A 23,046-nucleotide genomic window follows, 5' to 3' on the forward strand; every position below is an offset into this window, starting at 1 on the left:
ATTATGGCATTTTGCAAGAATCGCATTTTCCTAATTTCAAGATAAACTTTCACGTATATTATTCCCTAAATACATTTAATCTAATAATTCATAAAGTGTTTCAACGTATATAAATGATTAGATTCATGTATATTTTATCGAAAAAAATGTATTTGCTATTTAATGATAAGTTAATAATAAATTCATTTCCTTGTGAAAGAATATCTGAAAATGTAGTAACAGAGGTATAAAAAAGAGGGAGTCGATTAGCAATTCTAATACTGTGGATTATATTGAGAAAGAGAGAAGGTGATAAAACAGAAGTGATGTTCTGAAGTTGTATCATTGTCTAAAAGCTTTTCTCGTAAAACTTCGTCGATAACATCAGGTTCTATGTATTTTTTAGTATGTTTCTCGAAAGAGTCATTTAGTTTGAGGGATGAAATAAAATGAAGTCTTTTAATTTACTAAGAACGAATTGATATTTGTTTTTTTATGAGTTTTCAGCGTATTTTAAAAAGTAGAGTTTCAGTGAATATTTTTAACTGATGCATTATGTTGCTTTTTAGTGAAAATTCTAAAGTAAACTATTAAACTATTAACTATTCTATGGCGTCTGGATGATTCAGAATATAAAACGATAGCCTCCTTATCAAGTCAGCCGGCCAGGTGGCCGAGTGGTTAGCGTGCTTGACTGTGGGTTCAAATCTCGCTCAAGGCAGGAATGTTTCTCCCCGTGTTGTCCTTTGTTGTGTGATGTGTGAATGCGACCCACCCTATGAACGGGATCTGTGGCAGTGTGGTGTGGTTAATGTTGTTCGATTTCGTGACTCTAGTCCCAAGGTGCTCACTAGGCAACGCAAAATGAATAACACTTCTGGTACTTTTTATGTTTTGGAACGATTAGTTCAGTGCCTGCCGTTAAAAAAATCATTCAAGTTCATTCAAGCTCGAATCCTGGATCGAGCTGGTTAATCTGAATAATGCTCTCAGTGCTGATTTAATAGTATCTTTATTGGGAGGTAGATAATGGGTTAAAATCTTCTTGCTTTTGAGTTAATTATAAGTAGTTTGAGGGTTAGTTCCATTAAGGTAAGTAGGTACTTTATTTGCTCTGCGGATAGTCGGCTATTGGTGACGGTCTCAGGAAAATCCCTGAGGATGATCCGAAGACTTGCCATAACAATCGCCGAGCAGGAGAGGATAGCTTCCTTGCAGTAAAACGAGTACCAATACCGAATACTCTCGGACTCTTCGCAGATCGATCAAAGTGGTCACTCACCCACTTACTGACACCAGCCAGTGATGGTTGATTTAGGTATTCTACTAGGAACCTTGTCTTTACTATCAGTCCACTATGGGACTAGTTACATTTTGAAAGTTCTACAAGAAGGCAAATACATCGTAATACTTGATCAAAGTGTGTCTTATTTTTTTGGGTTTGGTTTAAAATTACACGACTGCGGAGTTAAAGATTGATAACCGTAAGCCCAAAATGTTTTGGTTGTTTAACAATGGTTATAAGAAAACCTATTCTCCAGTGAAAATTTGTTTGATGTGCTATAAACCGTTTATTTTAGTCCCTTCTCAGCGTTATTCATACGCAATAGCGTGGCCAAGACGGAATGATATTAGTACCTGAGATGTCAGATAGTCCCGTCTTTTAGTTTCACATCAGTGACATTTCACCTTCTTCTTACTAAAATTAATTCCTGAACCTGCACTTAGTTGTTGTTGTTGATTTACGTCGCACTAGAGCTGCACAATGGGCTATTGGCGACGGTCTGGGAAACATCCCGGAGGATGTTCCGAAGACATGCCATCACAATTTTGATCTTCTGCAGAGGGGATGGCACCACCGCTTCGGTAGCCCGACGACCTGCACGCGAAATCGAGCACTTTACGGTAGAGCAGTTTAACGAGGACCCATACCGCACACCCTCGGTCCCTGCGCAGACTGATCCAAGTGGTCACCCACCCGCACACTGACCACAGCCAGTGATGCTTGACTTCGGTGATCTGCTGAGAACCGTGTCTTAACGATCAGTCCACTGCGGGACGAACCAGTATTTAGATATTTACTTTACATCGCATTAGATCAGCATAATCGGATACTAGCGTCGTCATTGACTTTGAGGTACATTTATGGATAAAGTTAGTTTAAGTAACTAGAGTAGGAAATCATTGTTTGAATGTGAAACAGTGAGTATATGAAGCAAATCGCTTCAGTCGACGTCGACGTTGGCAAAATATGTGCATATGCCAGAACGAGTATGAAACCAATTCTTGAGCTGTGTAGAGATCCTATAGCGCATATGGAAATCATTGTGCTGCACACATGATAACACACCTTATTAATATGCAGAGTAATATTTTTATGCAATTCTTTCTTACAGTATAAACTGCTAGTTTGCCCTATTTTCTTTAAGACAGTCCACTTGGATCAGTCTGCGTAGCGAACGAGGTTTGTGGTATTGGTTCTCGTTAAACCGTTCCATCGTAAAGGGCTAGACTTCATGTGCAGGTTGTCGGGCTACCAAAGCGTTGGTGCCATCCCCTCTGAAGAGGATTAAAATTGTGATTGCATCTGTTCGGATCAACCTCAGAGATGTTTCCCAGACCGTCGCCAATAGCCCATTCTGCAGCTCTAGAGCGACGTAAATGAACTACAATAACAACAACTTTAAAACAGTTTCGTTAGAAAATAAAAGTGATTAAAACCCTTTGTTTGCGTCATTTTGTATGGTATAACAGTATATTATAAATGTTTTCTATATTTTCACGGTAATACTTGTTTATTACATTTCAAACAATTTTAACTTGCATTTCCTTAAATATTTACGCAAACATCAACTAAGCTTAATCTTTTGGACACCGGTGTATTTATTTATTTATTGCCATTCATATATATACTGACTTGAATGCTCATCTCAAAGTACAGTTTATAAACATTTGGTCAATTTAAAGAGCAGATAGCACAAGTTAGATAAATACATCAAAAAGATACATTCAGATTTACGGTGGGATTCGAACCCATACCTCCACGCACCTTAGTTTCCTGCCTTGATCTAATTCTAAATTCCATTGAGAGCAGGCGGACCGCTTTCAATTTGGAAAAATAGATTGTATTTCCGGTTTTCGTAATGGGGAAAATGTTTAGTTTGAAAATATTTTAGTACCTTATAACGTGGATAATTTATTTCGCTCTTAATTTCTTTTGAACAATATATAAATATTTTACTGCAGTATTATTTGTTTTTGAAGTGTTAAGTAAATGAAAAATATTGCCCACAAGAAAATACGTTGAATTAAATCCAATTTCGTGAATTAAAGGAGAGATGATAAAAAAACGGATTGATTTCTCTAAAAGTTGAATCAATGTCTTTTTCTTAGATATTTCATTACATTCTTTACATACAATTTAGAATAATAATTCTTCCCTGTGAAAATATTCTTGTGGGGTTTTTAATCGCTATATAAATAAAAACAATTTCAGTTAACTCGAAGTAACTACATGTCACGTAATTCTACAATAAATAGAACTACAAGTTAAAGTATTAAAGTGATTTTTTCGTTCATGCCTTTAAAATACATTAAGAATGCTACAAATTCATGAAAATTTTGCTTATGTCTTAAAATTTGCTATTATTGTAAATTTTTGTTAGATAAAAAAGTTGTTTAATCTATGTTGAAAAACTTTGGGTATCTAATCTTGCTAAACTGATGATAAAATAGTTAAGCATGAAAATCTATTTTAGGCAGTATCTCTAATATGCTCCAATACTTTTTTTAACTTTATTTTTACAGCTTGAAAAGTTATTGTAGTAAATTATAAACTTCAAGTTAAAGTGAGAAGTTTAAGATTATATTCTACATTTTTCAGTAAATCTTAGCAAGTATAGATAATATACAACGCCTCATTGGTTGCTTTGCAATAGCTGCCCAATTAGCCACTTTCCAAAGCATGTCACAAGGTATTATTTGCGAACCTAGCAATGTATTTGCGGTAACTCCGGAGACAATCATAAAATGTGTAATTTATATACATAGATGTTCTGTTATATTCTTAATATATATTTTTAGGATCCTTATCAAAACCCATCAGAGCTTGTAAATTAAAATTTGAGTTAGAAAGAAACAAAAACGATATCGAAAGGAAGTCTGGACTGAAAACATGGAGGCCACTTCAATTACCAGTGAAACAGAAGTTGAAAGGAGAGTATTAGAATGACCTCTTAGTTTTGCCAGGCATTTAAACTGGTTTTATTGTTTTTTATTCTACCTTCTACACTAGGGATATGACAAAGTTTTGTAGCATTTTTGGTTATTCATAGCAGAAATACAAAATTGCAATCCATTCTTTGTTGACCGAGATTTTTACAAGGATTCCAAAACTAAATTATACGGACATGCATTACGGAACAATCGTGCATTAATATTTCGTTTGCGTAGCATTAATATTTTATTTGCGTCATATTTAAGTATTTTTTTGTGTGGAAACCCAAGCAATTACCAATCGCTCCGTACGTTGAATGTTAAAATGCAAAAATTCAAAATTATTTTTAATGTTGGTGTTGGTTGACCAAGTGGAAATGATTGGAAAAGCTTTATAAATAATTTTAAGGAGTATTCCTCTGAGGGTGCTTTATAATTTTGCAGCAGTGATAATAACTCTTCAATTTTATCAAATCCCCCTCCGAAAGATTCACACGTTTAGAGGCAGCTAGTATCCCATTTTTGGAAATTGTTATTAGCTGTTTTGTATCAGTTATGATTGGTCCAACGGTTATTTAAATATCCTTGAAATGTATGCATTTTAACCATTAAATTTCTGCTGTGAAATTAAAATGCATCGTTCACTGGAGGTCATGAGTTCGATCCTGGTAGCCAGCTAAACAACGAATGTGTCATGCAGTAAGGTTCAAGTAAAATCTATCGTGGCTGAAAACCTCCTCATTGGCGGTGATGTGGAAGTTTGGAGAGATGAGTACCAGCCCTGGCTCTATTCTCGCAGTTTGGTATTTCTACACCATGACTGTTAAAAGATAAAGCTCTAAAAAGGGAAGCTAGGAACATTGCCATGGTTCGGTGACGTGGTGTGCTGTTAGACTGTCAAAACATTAGCAATTATATTGTTTAAATCTACCGATTACCTATACACAGTGCTGCCAACTAGTAAGCTTTTCGAAAAGTAATAGAGAGGTTGAGAGTTAAAAATTAAAAGGTACAGAATTGTTTGGTAATTTTGCCAATATTTAAGTCTCATTACGAGAGCTTCAGCTAAATGGCGTTTCATATCTAGTATCGAATCATTTTGTTGTAGTTCATTTACGTCACACTAGAGCTGCACAATGGGCTATTGGCGACGGTTTGGGAAACATCCCTGACGATGATCCGAAGACATGCCATCAGAATTTTGATCCTCTGCAGAGGGAATGGCACCCCCGCTTCGGTAGCCCGACGACCTGCACGCGAAGTCGAGCATTTTACGGTAGAACAGTTTAACGAGGACCAATACCGCGCCCCCCTTGGTCCCTACCTAGACTGATCCACTTATTCACCCACCCGCACCAGTGATGCTTGACTTCGGTGATCTGTAGGGAACCGTATCTTAACGATCAGTCTACTGCGGAACTATCCAATCATTTACTCTTGTGATATGGAAAATATCTTTAAATCAAATTTACAAAACAATCATAGATTGAAATATAAACTTAGCGAACGTTAGAAGAAATTTTCTCAAAAAGCGTTTAAAGTTGGTAGTCCTGTATAGCATACGAAGTATGATTTTTTTTATCAAATTGAGAGAAACTGATTAGCAACAAAACTTCAAAACTTCCTTTTATAATATTCGCAAAATAATAAAGGAATAATATATATATATATATATATATATATATATATATATATATATATATATATATATATATATATATATATATATATATTTATTCAAAACATTTAGAAAGATGAAATTTTTTAGATTTCCAAATATCTTGGCATATTTAAATTGCAAAAATCAGGTACTCGTTTTAATCTTTAAAATTTCTGTTTATTCGTCCTTATTATAGAAAATATCGTTTACATTATAATGAAATTTTAATTTAAAATATAAAATATAACTATTTTATTAGAATTTAAATATTTGAAAAATAAGAATATTTCAATTTGAAAACATAAATGGAAAATGAAATTACCTTTATAACCTAACCTTTTAACTGTAAATCTCTTTCATATGTAGATTAATTATTTAAAATTTTATATATTTTTTTAAAACTTTGGCATAGCACAAAATAATTATCACTCAGAATAGCTTTTGTTTATTTCATAGGATTTTTATGTAATAAGTGTTAATTTCAATGATTCTAAACAATGTCTTCATACATTCTAACTAATTGATGCTAATTTTTAATTAAGGCAAAAATAGATAAAAAATTTACTTTCACTGTATGACTATACCTTTTTTGTGATAGATTTGATTTTTTGGCCTTCTAACATGGTAGATAATGGCTTTTGATGGTTTGAAAATCGCTTTTTGTATAATTCACAAAATCTCGAGAGTTTTTTAAACGAATCAAAACACTTTTTACACAATTGTAAAATTAGTTTTTTGAAAGAAAATTCAGCGTTTATTTTTACATTATTTATTTTTTTATTTAATTATGGTCAAAGACTTTTTTCATTGTAAGGCTTAGAAACATTTATGAAACTTTAAACTATAAAACTTGAAATTGCAAAATCCTAAATTTGAAGGAAATCTGTCAAATAGCTTTCGAGGAAGGAAAATCTAAAAAAATACATTTTTTTTTCCGAAATTTTAAGACTTAAGAAATATTTGACCAATTTCTTTTAAATTTTGGAATTTTTCATTTAAAGTTACATATTTGTTTGTGTACTTCATTATTCAATATTTTTTTGACCATTAAATAAAGGAAGAAAAAATAAAAAGCAATTATTAAAAATTATTTTTTTTTGTATAAGCAAATTTCATAATTGTGTGAAAAAACTTTCGCTTTGCATAAAAAGTTTTCATAGGCAAAAAATGATAATAACATTTAGATTTCTCAACTTTCAACCGCTGTCTTATATTAACTATTGGGGCCATATTTTCCAGTTTGTGCCAACTAGTTCATACTGCTATGGTCAAGAATTCAAATTCTAAGAAAAAAAACTTATGCTTACTTGGAGAAAGAACGTTTTTGCGTGTGATTCTGTAAATAGTGCACAGAGAGAGCATATAATTAGTAAGTATGTTTGAGGTTAACCTTTTGAACCATTCAGGGATTAGCACTTAATCGACGAAATCCAATCATCAGAACAAAAGTTAATCTGACTGATATCCTTTCTTTGTGTTGCTCACTGTAGTTACTTTAAATACTGTACTTGTTTGTATATAAAGCGTTATTGGCGTCAAAAGTTTAAGACAGATAATTTTTAAAATCAATTTAATTATGTTTAAACCACGATTAAAGTGCAAAATCGTTACTTTGAAAGGTTTTTTGCTTTCGTTCGAAAAAATGCTGAAATTTTTTTTCCAAACAAATTTTTCAAATATTTTCGAACAAAATTTTAACTTTTTTTTCTCAATGGACTTATTTGATAATCATGTCTTGTCTAATATTTGGCTTATTTTGTAGCAGTATTTAATGCATTCTGTTATATTTCGTAAAAAAGTTAAATTTTAAATTCATTTTATCAATTATTTATGCGAAGGGAATCCGTTTTTCAGCATTTAACCTGGTTTTGCGAAGTTTTTTTGCAAGGAAAATAAAAAAGCAACTGTTTAAGTGTCTTATACTTAGTATAAAGCTATAATTGTAAAATATCTATGCCCTCTTGCTATGAAGAATTTCTTGGGCCAAAGGATTAGTACGTACAAAGAATATTTTGAAAATATTAAACTTTTTCTTAAAAATTGCCAATTTGGCGACATTTTCCCGTCTAGATCAAAACTATCAAAGCCAATGCCTTATTCTCATTTTTTAAAAATATTTATGAGACCAGACAAGGCAGCATTGTTGTAAGTTATTAAATATTTAAAAAAATCAGACCACAAACGCTTTTCTTTTTCTCAAAATTTTGACTTTTCTCCATATTGACATTTTGCGCCATTTTAAAAAAAAGCATAGAATGCGCTGGCTAAAGATAGATTAAACTTGACCGAACAGCCATGAGTAATCTACAAACTCACAGCAGTTATAAAAATAGCATTTTATTCTTAAAAAAGCTTCATTTGATGCGACGACACGGCCTTTGAAAAACAGGGGTAAAATAGACGATGAAGCAAATGTATAAATTGTCAGTTCGCTTATTTTCACTTTTTTCTTTTTGAAAATAACTACGTCCTAATTTCATAGTTTTTATATATATTTTTTTAAATGCAAAGTTTCAGTTTAAATTGTCTAGTTTAAAAAAGTATACTATTAATTCCATTTTTCCCAAATAAAGTATAATTACAAAAGTGCTCTTAGACGGCGGTCAGTCTTGAAATCAATAAAAAGTAAACAATAAAATGCTCCATTGAACATAAAATTGTAGAAGATTTTTGCGAACATTAAAAAAAACTTTAAGTATATCATAAATCAAGTAGTATAGGTCCCTTCAGGTTAAATGATAGTGAGGTAAAAATTTATGAAAACTTTAATAGCACTCACATAAGATGGAATCTTACAAAGTTTGGAGGAAGCATAATTCAATAGGTCTCAAGATGTAGCTATGTTTAGAATCATGTAAAATTATTTCAGGAGTATCATCACTTTTAGCGATTACAAAAAGGTTAAAGAGATGATAAATGGGTAAATAAAAAATTGAATATAAACAGTAAGTAGATATACAATAATGGAAGAGACACTTTCAATTTTTTACTTTTTTTAAATTTCTCGAGAATAACTTAGAGGATTATTTTGTAACTTTACAGGTGCATAGTTTATGTTATTTTTCATACTTAACAGTATGGTTTAAAGCTTTCAAGTGTTTGAGGGATCGACTGCAAATTACGAAAGAAAACAAGTATTTTTGAACACCTTATACCAGAAAATCAAGCAATAAGCTTGTAACTTGTATCAAAAACTTTGATTGTAATTTGCAATAGCTGTATACTATTTCGTACATCTAGCCTAATTATTTATGCGAATATGAACATATTTACAAGATGTTAATCTTTTTGTCTTGCGTCTTTTTGCTATAATTTTAAAAATATTAAATAAAATTGGACACAATTTTTGGAGTAATTTAAAATTAATAACAAAATTAATGTTTTAAAATTTGAAAAAAAAAATTGTTAACACTGTACGAGATATGAGTATTTAAATTAGTTCGTTTATACAGCGCATGGATGGAAAAAATTAAAAAAATATTTTTGGGATAGAATTGTGGTTTTGACAGAAGTTTGAAAGTTGGAAAATGAAAGTTTTGCCCTATTTAAACCATTTGTGCTAGGTTTTAAAAAAGATGTACACTTTATTTTCTGCTTTAGCCTTTTAACCTGTCATTTTTTATATTTTGTGCATAAAGTTTGCTTATAAACAATAGTTATATCTGACTAAAATAAATTGAGAGTTTTAAAGCAAACTTTTATAAAAGTATTTCTTTAGGAGGCTGACTAGCAAGGGAAGTACATATCTATAAAATTCCTGTTTAAACGAAACCAAGTTTAAATTAAAGAATATGGTTTAAAATAAGACGGAATAAAAACTTGTCACTACTGTGAACCCTGAGTTAAGGTATGACCCTTATAAATTTTAGTTAATATAATAGTAAAATAAAAATACTGAAAAAAGTGTATTCGTGGCATTGTTTAGGGTATGCAGCTAAAGTCTGAGAGGGTGCGGAATCTATTCCAGCTGTTGACAGTTTTTTAATTATGTATTTTTCTATTGATTTTTTTAAAAAAAACTAAAGCACATATAAAAACAATTTAGTTTACGAGTTAAAATGTACTTAATTGTTTTGAATGTTATGCTCTTTTCGTTTGCTTGATAAGTATTTAAAAAAAATATAATTATTGAGAAATTAAATTGCTTTTAAAGTCCAAATACTCATTGAAATGAAAAAAAATATGTAAAGAATTTATCGTATTATTTTCTTAAAATTTCATTTCAATAAATCTTTTCGGTTCAATAGTTCTTTTTTGAATTAAAATGAAAATTTTTCTAATGAAAGTATTTAATGAAGGTTATGTTATTTTCTTTAATTTTCATTCATTGCAAGTTACAAAAAAAAGAATTTCTCGGAAAAAAATTAAAAAATTATCTAGCTTAGTTTTCATAAAACTATAAACTTAAATTATAATTTTATAAAAATTATTTTTTAGACATAAAAAATTTAGAAATATTTTTTTAAAAACCTGTTCACGCATTCTGATTTAAAGGATAAAATTAAATATTTTCAATTTAAAAAAAAATTATGATTTTCCTCTAAATAAAGAGTTTTTAATATGTATGCTTTAAACAAAGGGAAAAAAACTGTTTCTTCAGTTTAAAAAAATGTCATTTAAAAACTGTCACCCTCTGGGATAGAACATACTACCTTCTGCTATGACTCGTCCGTTCACGAGTGCTGTTCCAAATAATGATGTTTTTATTTAAATATAATTGAATTAAATCTTTAAGGGGTCATATATTGATCTAAGGGATGCAGTTGCTTCAAATTGTTACTCACTCCTAAGTTTTAGCTTGCTCTGTAATTCAGATGTGGTTTTCTTTTCTATAGGAATATTACTTCATTTTTAATTGCAAATGGCAATTTTTTGATTTAGATTCTTAGAATCATTTTACGCTCTCTCATCGCATTATCAAGCTTATCACTAATGCGTAAATAAATTAGTATTTAAATGAGGAAAAAATTAAAAATGAGTTTACTACTGAGGACGGTGGTACTGAAAACATTGAAATGAGTTCGATTCTTGAGGTTTAAATTAGTTAGCTTGCTTGAGTTTCAAATAGTTTGCTTGAGGTTTAAATACTTCAATTTTATTTAGGCAATCGATGATGTTTTCATTCTAGTTTTCCTCAGTTGTGGTTTGTTAGATTTCGATAGCTTTTTTCCCTGGCAAAAAAATAAACCTTAGATCCTTAATGTGCATGCTTTTTCTCCAGTTTACTTGAATTTTAAATAGTTAGCTTGAGGTTTAAATTTTATTTAGGCAATCGATGATGTTTTCATTCTAGTTTTCCTCAGTTGTGGTTTGTTAGATTTCGATAGCTTTTTTCCCTGGCAAAAAAATAAACTTTAGATCCTGAATGTGCATACTTTTTCTCTAGTTTACTTGAATTTTAAATAGTTAGCTTGAGGTTTAAATTTTATTCAGGCAATCGATGATGTTTTAATTCTAGTTTTCCTCAGTTGTGGTTTGTTAGATATCGATAGCTTTTTTCCCTAGCAAAAAAATAAACCTTAGATCCTTAATGTGCATGCTTTTTCTCTAGTTAACTTGAATTTTAAATAGTTAGCTTGAGGTTTAAATTTTATTTAGGCAATCGATGATGTTTTCATTCTAGTTTTCCTCAGTTGTGGTTTGTTAGATATCGATAGCTTTTTTCCCTAGCAAAAAAATGAACCTTAGAACCTGAATGTCCATACTTTTTCTCTAGTTTACTTGAATTTTAAATAGTTAGCTTGAGATTTAAATTTTATTTAGGCAATCGATGATGTTTTCATTCTATTCTTCCTCAGTTGCAGTTTGTTACATTTTGATAGATTTTTTTCCCTGGCTAAGACATAATTTTAGATCCTTAATGTACATACTTTTTATCTTTGTGCTTAAGAAAGATTCTAAAAGTATTTACTCTAAGAAAAATTCAAATTATTTATTAAAATTATTTTTTGCATTGCCTCTGAACTATATTGTCGTCAACAAAATTTATCGTATTACGTTTCACTAGTGTTATATCTTATCGGTAACTTCTCAAACTATTTATTAATATTTTATTTATTTATTTAATTTTTAGCAAATTATTAGTAGATCTACAGTTCAAATTTCATATCGGTATGAATCATGCAAAACTCTGCACAGCTTTTAAAATTGGTAAAGTTCAATTTCATAAACCATGTATTTGGTTGATTTGACACACGATTTGTTGCAAAAACGATTTATACCCTCGACTTTTGCCATTTGTTTAGTACCCTATTCAAAAATCTTTTTAATGAAACAAGTGTTTTTAAATTTTTTTCCCTTTTATAAAATTTAATTTGTAAATGCGTGAAAAAATTGACTTTATAAACTCACATTTTACAATTATTTTTAATCTTCTAAACTTACAGTCCTTTTTTCTCCCTGTTACGTATTATTCTAAACAAATTCCGCATTATTCTCGCTATTATTTTGAATAAATATTATTCTACATATTCTACTTTGCATTTCTGACTTCACTATAACAGTTGCTCTAAAATGATAGTGCAAAATTTCTTGGTTCTGAAAATAATACGAATTTTTAAATAGAATCTTTACATAGCAAAGAATTTATTGTTTAAAAAAAATGCATTTTCGATGTTATAACTAAATCCAGTAGCTAGCAATTTTTACTATATAATAAAAAGTGTAAGTTTTGAAATCACACACTTACTTGAAATTATACAACGATATACTTTATTTTTGCTCCAAATACAAACGATTAGATGCGATAAATAACACAGCAAAAAATCATTACATCAATTTCAAAAACACGAATACTCTTATGAATACTTGATTGCATTCAAGCAAAAACAAACATTTGTAACATTTCAAAATCAACAAAACTTTAAAACAGTGATAACATTCTATATCAACATACATTGATAATTCATCATTATCAAGGGTTTTTACATGAAAGGAAATGTCCGTGAAGTATTTTGAGTCATTTTCTTCAATCGTAGCCATTTTTTTCAAAAATGAATTATTTTAATTCAGTAGTTTATAAATTGTTTTCGTAAATTAACATGAACTACAAATTTAGGCTACGTACTCTAGAAATCAATCTTTCAATCCTTTAACGACGTAGCAGTTTTCATCAGAGGTACTTTTTATTTAATATAAAAATGTTTAAATGGAGGAGCATCATATATTATTCCAAAATTTAAAATATAGCTTGAGACATTTCTTGTTTAGACATTTGATATTTTGTAAGTTTTTCGTCTTTTTGTCGAGTAGCTAAATTTGAGTAAGTAAAGATATATTTAGGATCAAAAGACTATGATTGTGTTTAAGTTATGTCTATCATCATAGTCTTTTATTTTTATGTGGATTATAAAATATTTTAGATTGTACTAATTTGATATTAAATGAATAGGTTTCATTGGTTTTGATACAAAAATCAAATGACACAAGTCTTTTTAACTTCTCTGAAACTAAAAAAAATAAAACTTCTTCTGAAGACTAAAAAAACGTAATTTTTTACGATACTTAAACAAAGTGATGACATTTCGTTGTTCAAAAAAATCTATGAACAAGAAAGCCGCGGTTAGTAGAAAAAAAGATTTTTACATAAACTTCAAAAAAGGTTAAAGAACAGGTAAAGAAAAAATATCAAATTTAGTAATTTTATTTTAAAAAATAAGATTTAGTTAGTTTCGGTTTTATCCAATAAAAATCATTTTTCATGGATATACAATCTCTGGCCAAATTATTAGACGCCCTATAAGATTCTATGTAAAATCTTAATTATCAAGTGATACTATACAGCTTTATTGCTTTTACGAGGCTGAAACTGGTTTACACTTGTTTTTGTTCATGTACCAATTGGTTAAAGTTGTAATGCAATATTTTAAAAATAAACACAAGCAGAAAGTATATAAAAAAATCTCCTGAATAAAAACCCATTACTAAGGCCCGGATTTTGATGACATTTTCATTTTTGCATTTTTGGACTTTTTTTTGTCTTTTAGAGCATTTTTTTTTACATTTATAGGGCATTTTTCTTTAAATTTTGGGGCGTATTTTGCATTTTAATGCATTTTTTAAATTTTTTTTGCTAATTTCTTCCAATTTTTATTATTTTTTTATCAATTTTCATTATTACACTGGCTTCCAAACAATGAAGAAAATCTATAGGATATTAACAGGTGAAGCAAAATCTTTTCAAATTGAAGAAGAATTGTCAGTAAGTGAGACCGTCTTTCTCAAGTACGCACCTATAACATCAGTAGATGTTGAAAGAAACTTCTGCAGGAATGAAAATTTACTTTCAGACAAGAGACGCTCGTTTACCTTTCAAATTATCAAAAAACATTTAATAATCCAATGTAATTCTGATATTTAGTAATATTAGGAGATGGGAGTTGTTATATCCATTAAAGTTTCTATACAAAATAAAAATATTTTGGTGTCAATATATTTTCCTTTTTTTGTTATTTTAGGATATTAAACATATTTTTCAAAATTTAATGAATGCAGAACAAGTATTGCATTGCTTTATATTTTTTAAATGACTCATAATAATTTTAAAGAACAAAAAAATTTTTTTATTCAATATTTTTACTTTATTTAAGGCATTTTTTGCATTTTTAAGGGCATTTTTTGCCCTTCTTAAGGGCATTTTTTGCACTTTTTAAGGGCATTAGTTGAGATTTTTTAGGTCATCAAAATCCGGGCTCTACCCATTGCATATATGTTTAAATACAAAAGTATTGCATATAAACTCAAGAAATGTAATTATTAAAACACTGCAGTACGTCTAATAATTTTGTCTACTTATTATAATATACTAATATAATACCTGGTATAATAATTATACTATATTTATATAATATATCTTTTAATTTATCCAATGACCGAATTTATATTATATATCGTCTAATTTAACCAACTGATTCACGGACTTAAACAAGTGCAAACCGGTATCAGTCACGTAGAAACAATGAGGTTGTATAGTATCAACTGATAATTAAGATTTTACATAGAATCTTATAGGGCGTCTAATAATTTGGCCAGGGTCTGTATTAATTAATACATTTGATTATAAACCAATTTTTTCTGACCTGAAAGTGGTACCAATATTTATATGTTATAACATATGTTTTTTTGTATTATGTGTACTATTTAAAGCGTATTATTAAAAATGTGAACTTCAGCGAATTTTAAATAAATTATTAAAAGTGGGCTATAATATGTTCTAGAGATTTTACCATTCAGTGGTCTATGAGTTAAGGAAAATGGCTTAATGAAAAATTATAGTACTGGTTACTTAAATACCGAAAAAAACTTCATTTAACTTAATTTAAAAATATGCTGACAAGACTTTTAAATAGAACTAAAATGAAGCAACAGAATATTAAGAAATTTAATTCCTGTTATTTGATTCCATCAGCATTTAACTTAGTTAAACTGAATATATTTTTAATATGAATGATAAGTACTATGACTAGTGCTTATGTAATGATAATTGGCACAGATAAGATATTCATTTTGCACAATTAATGTCAATATGTTACTCCATTCAACTGCATGCAACTGTTTCAAGACTTGCTGTTAAAGTGTAGCATGTTAATTTTCTTGATCAGACAACAGCAAAAAAAAGTGCAAATACACACGATTTATTTAAAAAAAAAGTACTATAACATCACTCTGATTGGATTGCACTTTTCCCTGACTAGAATAATATAAGTTTGTTGAAACTTTTTTGTCGTTAAAGGGTAGAAGAGTTTCCCCTCTGATAAGAATAGAAAAAGGAATAAATTTAATTCTTGTTAAACCAATAAATATTATCTACTTCGTATACTATAATCACGTCTTCATACATTAAGCTCAGTATATCATAATATTATAAAATAATTATTTTCTAGTTAGAAGGATATTGTAGACTGAATTATTAATATTTCCATCTTGGTCTGTCTAAAAATGTACTTGATATGTTGAAAGGCATAGGCTTGTGATAAACTAGTAAGTCCATTGAACAATAATAATAACTTTTGTAACCATAACGAAATAATTGATATTTAGTTAGAATACATACTAGTGCCATTGAATTAGGTATAAGCTGTATCATAGAAATATACCGTAGTGCCATTCACACATCATCGCGTGTAAGTATATTTTTCTAATGTGTGTAAAAACAAGTGTAGTCTTTCAAGTGCTGTGCAACGAAATGTATTGCTAGTACTATGGATGTAGTTCCGATTAACATTTTATGTAGGGTAAATGAACTATACTTATATGTAAGGGCTTAGGTGGGCCCTATATATTTAGCTAGGTTTGAAATATTCAACCTAGGAATTATGAACCGATTTGGTTTCGACTAAGCAAAATGCTTGGGCAAATAATATCCATTGGTTATGTCTTATAAAATACCATTTAGAATGTAATAAACTGTCTTTTTGTAGATTATAAACTCACCCAAGATAATTTAAGTATTGACCATTTAGTTCTAATTTTTTTGCAGTCAGCAATTGGTTTGTAAATAAATTGTGAAGTCCAAAGCAATTATCAGTTATATAAGAAATTTTCGATGAAGAAGAGCATTAATTATACAATTAAGTAACTTTTGGAATGCTACGAAAGACTTGGCAAGAAATCGATCACACATTTAGCTATTTTCCTTACCCAATGGCATGACAGCCCAGTGTGGGCCTTAGCCTTCTTCAAGCTTTCATTCCAAGCCGCCCTACCCTTAACATTGACTTTCTCTCCGGTTACTTTGAGGACGCTCAAGTCTCTTTCCAAACAGTCTACCTATGTGAATCTTGGAGGACTTCTTTTCTTGAATGCCTGATGGTATGGCTGAGAAAAATTTTTTCATTTTCCATTTTTCATCGGGCACTCTGATAATGTGACCATTTTTGAATGTTAATAAAATCTAGTCTTTCTAAGTCTTTTTAGATTTTGTAGAGTTCGATTTTTTTTTCTCCAGTGATATCCTTTTGAATTCCGCGAAATCACGTCTTGAGCATTTTCTCTCAAAAGCTGCAAGTAGTATTTTTTTTGAATAATTTTTGTCTGCGTTTTAGCTGCATATGTAGCTGCATGCGTCTTTCTTTTGTCCATGTTTCAGCTGCATTTATAAATAATCAGTTTAGCTGAACTTTTTATGAAACCTGCCTTTAAAAACTTTAGTCTAAAGGAGCTTCGGTTGGCAAGTGTTATTCTGTTATGAATTTCCTCTGTAATATTGTTTTCTGTGTTGATAACAGATCCCAAATATGTAAAATATTAAAATTGCATTTGTCTAGTTTAAAGAAAGGTTCATTAAATTTTAATTTGGTGTATGGCATACATACATTTGGTTTCAGTTTGGTTAATGCTGAGCCGCATTTCGGTTGTCTCAGCTTCCGAAGGAGATGGATGCTAGTTTGAGGTTTGTTGTTTGATGTCATCGGCCAAAGGTTAATGTTGAAGTGAATTTCGGTTGGCACAGCTTCCAAAGAGATGGATGCTTGCTTTAGGGCTGTTGTTATGTTTACTTTGGAGTTTCTGATGATTTTTTAAGAGCTAACTTAATCAGAAAGCAAGTCATTGCATCATCTTGACTTAGGCCATTTATTATAGTTATATGACGTGAAATAAAAGTTGCATATATCGATTTGTAATAATATTAAGAGGAAAATCTTGGAAAAATATTATTTCTTATTTAAATAGTAGTCTTATTGATTTTAATAATCAGTCGAGTACTGAGTATTAGTACGAGTACTGACTTCTGTAATTCAAGAGGCTAGCTATGTAATTCAAATGACTAGCTGTATAATTGAACTGATGAGTGTTATAAAGAAAAAGTGAGTGATGTGCAAATGAGAAGATGAATTTATTAATTTAGAATAATGCGATTTTCGACTTTTTAACACCAAAAGCTTTATAAATCCACTAAATCAAAATCAAATTCTCATTAATACGTTGTAAAAATGGTTATTAATATTTATTTTGAAAAGAAAATCTCTTTTAAATGTAGGAAAATTATAATAACTTTAAAAAAAAAATTAAAATTGACAAGTGATTTTTATTAAATCATGACTTAAGTCACTATTTTTAGGGCTTCATATGTTGCAAATTGGTCAGAGTATTTGGATAGCACTGATGCAGAACCGGGTACACTGCAGATTGGTACCCTTAAAAGTTTGCCTCAAAATATATACAGGGTATTTTATAATTTCTTGCAAAGTATTTTTATCGCAACGCAAGCAAAAAAAAATATTTCGTCTAATACTTTATAGCAAAAAGTTTATCAAGTATTACAAACTTGAGCTTTTAGAACAACATAAATGCACGGATTATTGTTTGTCATAAAAAAAGAGGAGACTTAAAAAATGGCTGAGTTCACTTATGGAAGGGTGTAGATAGGTTTGTCTTAGCCTATGAGAAATCATTTGTTCTAGAACAGCTCTATATACCTCAAAATGACAGATTGTGGACAGTATCGATTTAAAGCATGCCACATGATAAAAAATTGGCCTGAAAAATTCATCTCCAATAATAGTTTGGGGCTTTCTGAAATAAGGGAAAACTTCCTTTGGTTTTTATTGATAAGGGAGTTAAAATTTGTGAAGTCTATTTAAATAGAGTCTGGAGAAAGCTCTTTTGCCCAATCTCAATACTGTGCATGGGGATGAATATTATTGGCTATTGGCAAGATTGTGCTTTTTCGCATTCTGCGAACCTAGAAATTGGTGCGAAGTCAAACTGCCAGAAAATAAATGGCTCTAAAGCTTTCTGGTTATTGAATCTTTTTGCATGAGGTGTCATGCAGCGAATACTGAATAATGTAAAACGCACAAATTTGAACCAAATTTAGAGTGATATAAAACGTGCATGGGCAAAAAACAATTATGAATGCTGTACGTGTTGCTTGTACTACTTTTGAGAAAAGATTAAAGCTTGTGAAAAACTAAGTGGAATTACACTTTTAACTTGTTGTAATGGTTTTAAATATGATGTTGTTTCTTTTATGTAAATAATCTGATGTTTTTCACCAAGCCTTGAAATTTTATGTTTGAAGTTGCAGAACTTGATTTTTTAATCAAGGATTACGATGACTATTCATTTGGTAAAGTAAATTCCGGACGGATTTTCGATCAACATAAAGGCATTTAATTAGATTCTGAAAGGTATTTCAGTGATTATAAGCCATGAACCTTTGTAGATACCATTAGTACCACATAACATTTGATAAGTCTTACAAGGTGTCCTGTAAAAAAGTGCACCATTCTTTAAAACTATTGAAGATAGAGGGATAAAATATACGGTGTAATGACAGAGAAAGTCGTAAGAATTTAAATTTTTTTTCCAATGGCAGGCACTGAATTTTAATCTTGGCCTATGAAGATGCCGGAATTGTTACTCATTTAGCGTTGCCCAGTGGGCACCCATGAACCAATGGTACGGAGGCGAGCAACATTACCCTCGCCACACTGCCACAAACCCGTTTATAGAGTGGGCCACATTCACACATCACACACTCACACAACAGAGGACAGCACAAAGAGAGAGAGAGAGAAACATCCCGCAGCCAACGGCTTCGCAGTCAGGCGCGCTAACAGCTCGGCCACCTGGCCGGCGTAGAATTTAATTAATTACCAGCAGATTAAATTAATTTAAAAAATTGCTGCAGTCGCTATGTAAAATCCCATTAAAAGGAGCTCAAAAACTCAAAGCGATCAAATCTGTCGTTGAAACGTGAAGGGAGTTACATCCAGAAGGAAGCCATGCTTTTCACGGAACAATGTGTGTTTCTGCTTTGGATTTATCACAGGTTGGATCGCAATATTAAGGCGCAGTCTTTTACTCTATTTAGCATTAATTTTAGTAGCCAAATGTTAGAAACTTTTGAAGCAAATTTAAAAAAAATTGGGCAGACGTCTTACATCTTTCTATATCAATATATAAGTCATTTTATCCTTTTATCAATAATGAATGATTTGATTGATTAATTTTGAACTAGGAGTATTTTTTGCTGGGCACTCTGCATTAAATATATTAAGTGAGCCGCGATTTGATAGTGGTTAAGGCACTCAGCTGCTTATGAGAAGAATAAGGGTTCTATATCCTGAGACTACTCTTCTTTAGGTGAATGGGTCCAATTTGTCGAGTAAAGTGAAGGCGGCCATAGCGCAATGCTGGACTTTGTGGAGCCTTAACCTCCATGATTCTCTTGGCAGTCAATTGAGAGCTGAGGGCGGTATATTTTATTTTTACTTTTGTTTTTAACTAGATTTAATAAACAGTGGTAAGGTGTAATGGCAATAACCAGTAAAAACATTACTAGTAATGACAATAACCAGTAGTAACGAATATTAGTCTCAATTAAACGATATATAATGAGTATACCTATTTCAGTGGCACTTAAATTTTCTTTACATTAAATAATGATAAACTTGATAAAGTTGGTGATCTATGCGATTAACAAATTTATTTTTGAAGAAATATGACTACGTCTGGTATATATCTGTAATATATAACAGATATATATCTGTAATATGATCTGTTTCATCCGATGTTTGATCAGAATTTTCTACCTACCACGTCCAGTATAGGAGAAGGATGTGAGGTACGTGAATCGTAGTTGAATGAGATGAATCGGGAAATTCGGTAACACTGAATATTGGCTCAAAATCTTTTTTTTAAGTCATTCTGATATTTTCTTATAATAATTCAAATAAATGATCGTAATTATTTACAAGCATTAAAAACTTTTCTTATAGTACATACAAACAATCGATTTCTAAGTACTGATAACAACTTTCCCGATTAATGTCCTGAAGCATCGAAAAAGTTTTTAAATGCCAGTCCAGAATCTTGCATACAGATGACCTTGAATTTGTTTCGAACTTTGGGCTGTCCCTTCACTGACTAGATTGTTGAGCGTATAAATCTGTTTTATATAGTGTCTTTGACCATCTATGTTGCACAAGGAACATTCCATAGCTGAGGAGCTTTGTGAAGCTCACTTATGTAATGGAAAAGATGCGATATCTCAAGGCACACTGCAACTGTTTGAAGAAAAAATCTGCAAGAAGGAGCAGCGCGTCACCACATGTGGTACCTCCACTGCAGTATTAACAATATGGTCAGTAACAGGAAATTAATGTTGCCATGGTCTGCAGCTAGCTGAACATGTCCAGAAGATTCTGCAAAAAAGCAGTTAATTATTATCAAAAAGGAATTTGTAAGGGAAAAGCATAGTAATGAAATAAGTAGGAGTATGGAATTTTAATTACTAATCCATTTGCAAAACTGATGATATTGTTAAACATGAAATGTGTAATCACTTAAAAACGTAAATAAATTAATTTTTAAATTCTTCCATACGTTAGTATTTGCAATTTTAATAAAATTTTGTAGTCCAGGATTATCAAGAGTTATGTAACGCTTAGAACTCAGAAATATAAACTTTAATCGTAAGAAGATATAACTTATAGAATTTTGTGCACAGTTGCAAACTAAGATTCGAAATTGCCCCTTTTAATGCTAGACTAATTTTGTGAGAAACGTTTTTGTACTATAATAGTTTAAAAAAGTTTTAAGTAATGCAAATCAAACTGAACATCTAAGCAAAACGTCTAAATAATTCGTCTGAATATGAAGGTCTAAATAAAAGCGTTAGCAGTAAAAGGATATAACTTACATAATTTTGTGTACAGTTGCAAACTAAGATTAGAAATTGTCCCTTTTTATGTCACGGTGGTTTTATGCAAAACGTTTTTGTACTATATTAGTATGAAAAGGTTTTAAATAATGCAAATGAAACTAAACATCTAAAAAAATCCGTCTAAATATTTCGATTCGATTTTAACAAAATATATTATGAACGTTATTCAATCTTATTTTTACACTTTATTGTTTCCTTTTGATGCAATGCCTCTTTATGTGAGTGAATCAAAAAAATTTATGAATAAACCAAAAGTTATATTAGGAAATGCTATTACTAATTTTTTTGTTATTCTATGATAATTTTTAAAAATTTAGAACATACTTCATGTGATGTTGTCATAGGTACATGTTTACTAGATTTTTAATTTCTTTTATTCATAAATTTAATCATTCCTAATCTCTTTTTTTTCAACAAATAAATCAGCTAATAAATTTAGTTTTATAAAGAGCGAATGCAAATATTTTCATTTTCAATAAATGTAATGGCTAACTTTTTATTTCAATCCAAGTTTATAACTTATTTTTATTCTAAGTCAGGACAACTGAGCATCAAAATCTATTTTTAAAACCATTCTTTTTTCACCCATATTGATTTAGCTTTTGATTAAACAGGTAGTGGAGGATTTATCTTGCATGGCATGTCCATATTCATATTATGCAAAATTTATAATTTTATTTAAAATGTCCCACAGATAGCAATATTCTTTTATTGTTGCACCTCGAGGTCTGCATCGAAATAAAAATTTTATTACGATTTTAATCCTGTTTCTCATCTACTTCAGTTAGTCAAACCACACTTACAGATACATACATATTTGCATTATACATCAACATAGAAAGTATTTGATAAATACATTATAAAGAATTGGAAAATGAATTCTCAATAAAATTTCCTTTTAAGGAGTTTCATAAATTTAAATTAATAAATTTGTTTGAGGAAATTTTCAGACATTTCTTTTGAATTATGTCCAGAAAACTAGTGTTGTCATGAATGTTTTATCTGATTCACCAAGCCAGATGAGTTATTAAGAGAATCTACATTTAGTATTAATAACATTAATGTAAACATAAGTGGTGTAAGTCTTATTACAAACATATCCTTGTTTCTTTGTCACATTATAGCTTGCAGGATGAATAGCCAACTACCACAAAGGATAAAGGAACACATGGTTCTTTTCCCTAGAAAGGATAGATAAACTATCTTGGGTTTCTGAACTGACACAAAACATCACAAGATCATATCCCTTATGTTAGAGAAGGTGGTAAAGCTGCAGAATGGAAACTTTTTGATGAAAGAGGAAAGAATAATAATCATGATAGGAGAAGCAATTTAGTTTTAAAAGATGATGCATCTTGTAGTTTAGAGATATTAAGTTAAAAAAGTTTTATAAACTATTTGGAATTTTTAATAAATTGCTTTCAGTAAATAAATGTTTTGATATTTTTTGGGACATTTTCTTATTGTTTTTTCTGTTTATTGAATTATTAAATTATATGATATTTATTAAAAGCATTAAACA

The 23,046-nt window shown here is 30.2% G+C and overlaps 1 protein-coding gene across 1 annotated transcript in view; it reads right to left on the reverse strand.

Moving 5' to 3' along the window:
• Positions 1-12,542: 12,542 nt before the first annotated feature.
• LOC107451041 (uncharacterized) overlaps positions 12,543-23,046 on the reverse strand; it is a 266,235-nt gene continuing 255,731 nt past the window's right edge. The window contains exon 4 of the mRNA XM_016067013.4: positions 12,543-21,003. Coding sequence (XP_015922499.1) covers positions 20,903-21,003 — 101 coding nt within the window. The 3' untranslated portion in view covers positions 12,543-20,902. The remainder of the gene's footprint in view (positions 21,004-23,046) is intronic.

Source organism: Parasteatoda tepidariorum, chromosome 11 (genome assembly GCF_982258835.1).
Source record: "Parasteatoda tepidariorum strain Cologne lab strain chromosome 11, Ptep-v5.0, whole genome shotgun sequence".
Classification (NCBI taxonomy): Eukaryota; Metazoa; Arthropoda; class Arachnida; order Araneae; family Theridiidae; genus Parasteatoda; species Parasteatoda tepidariorum.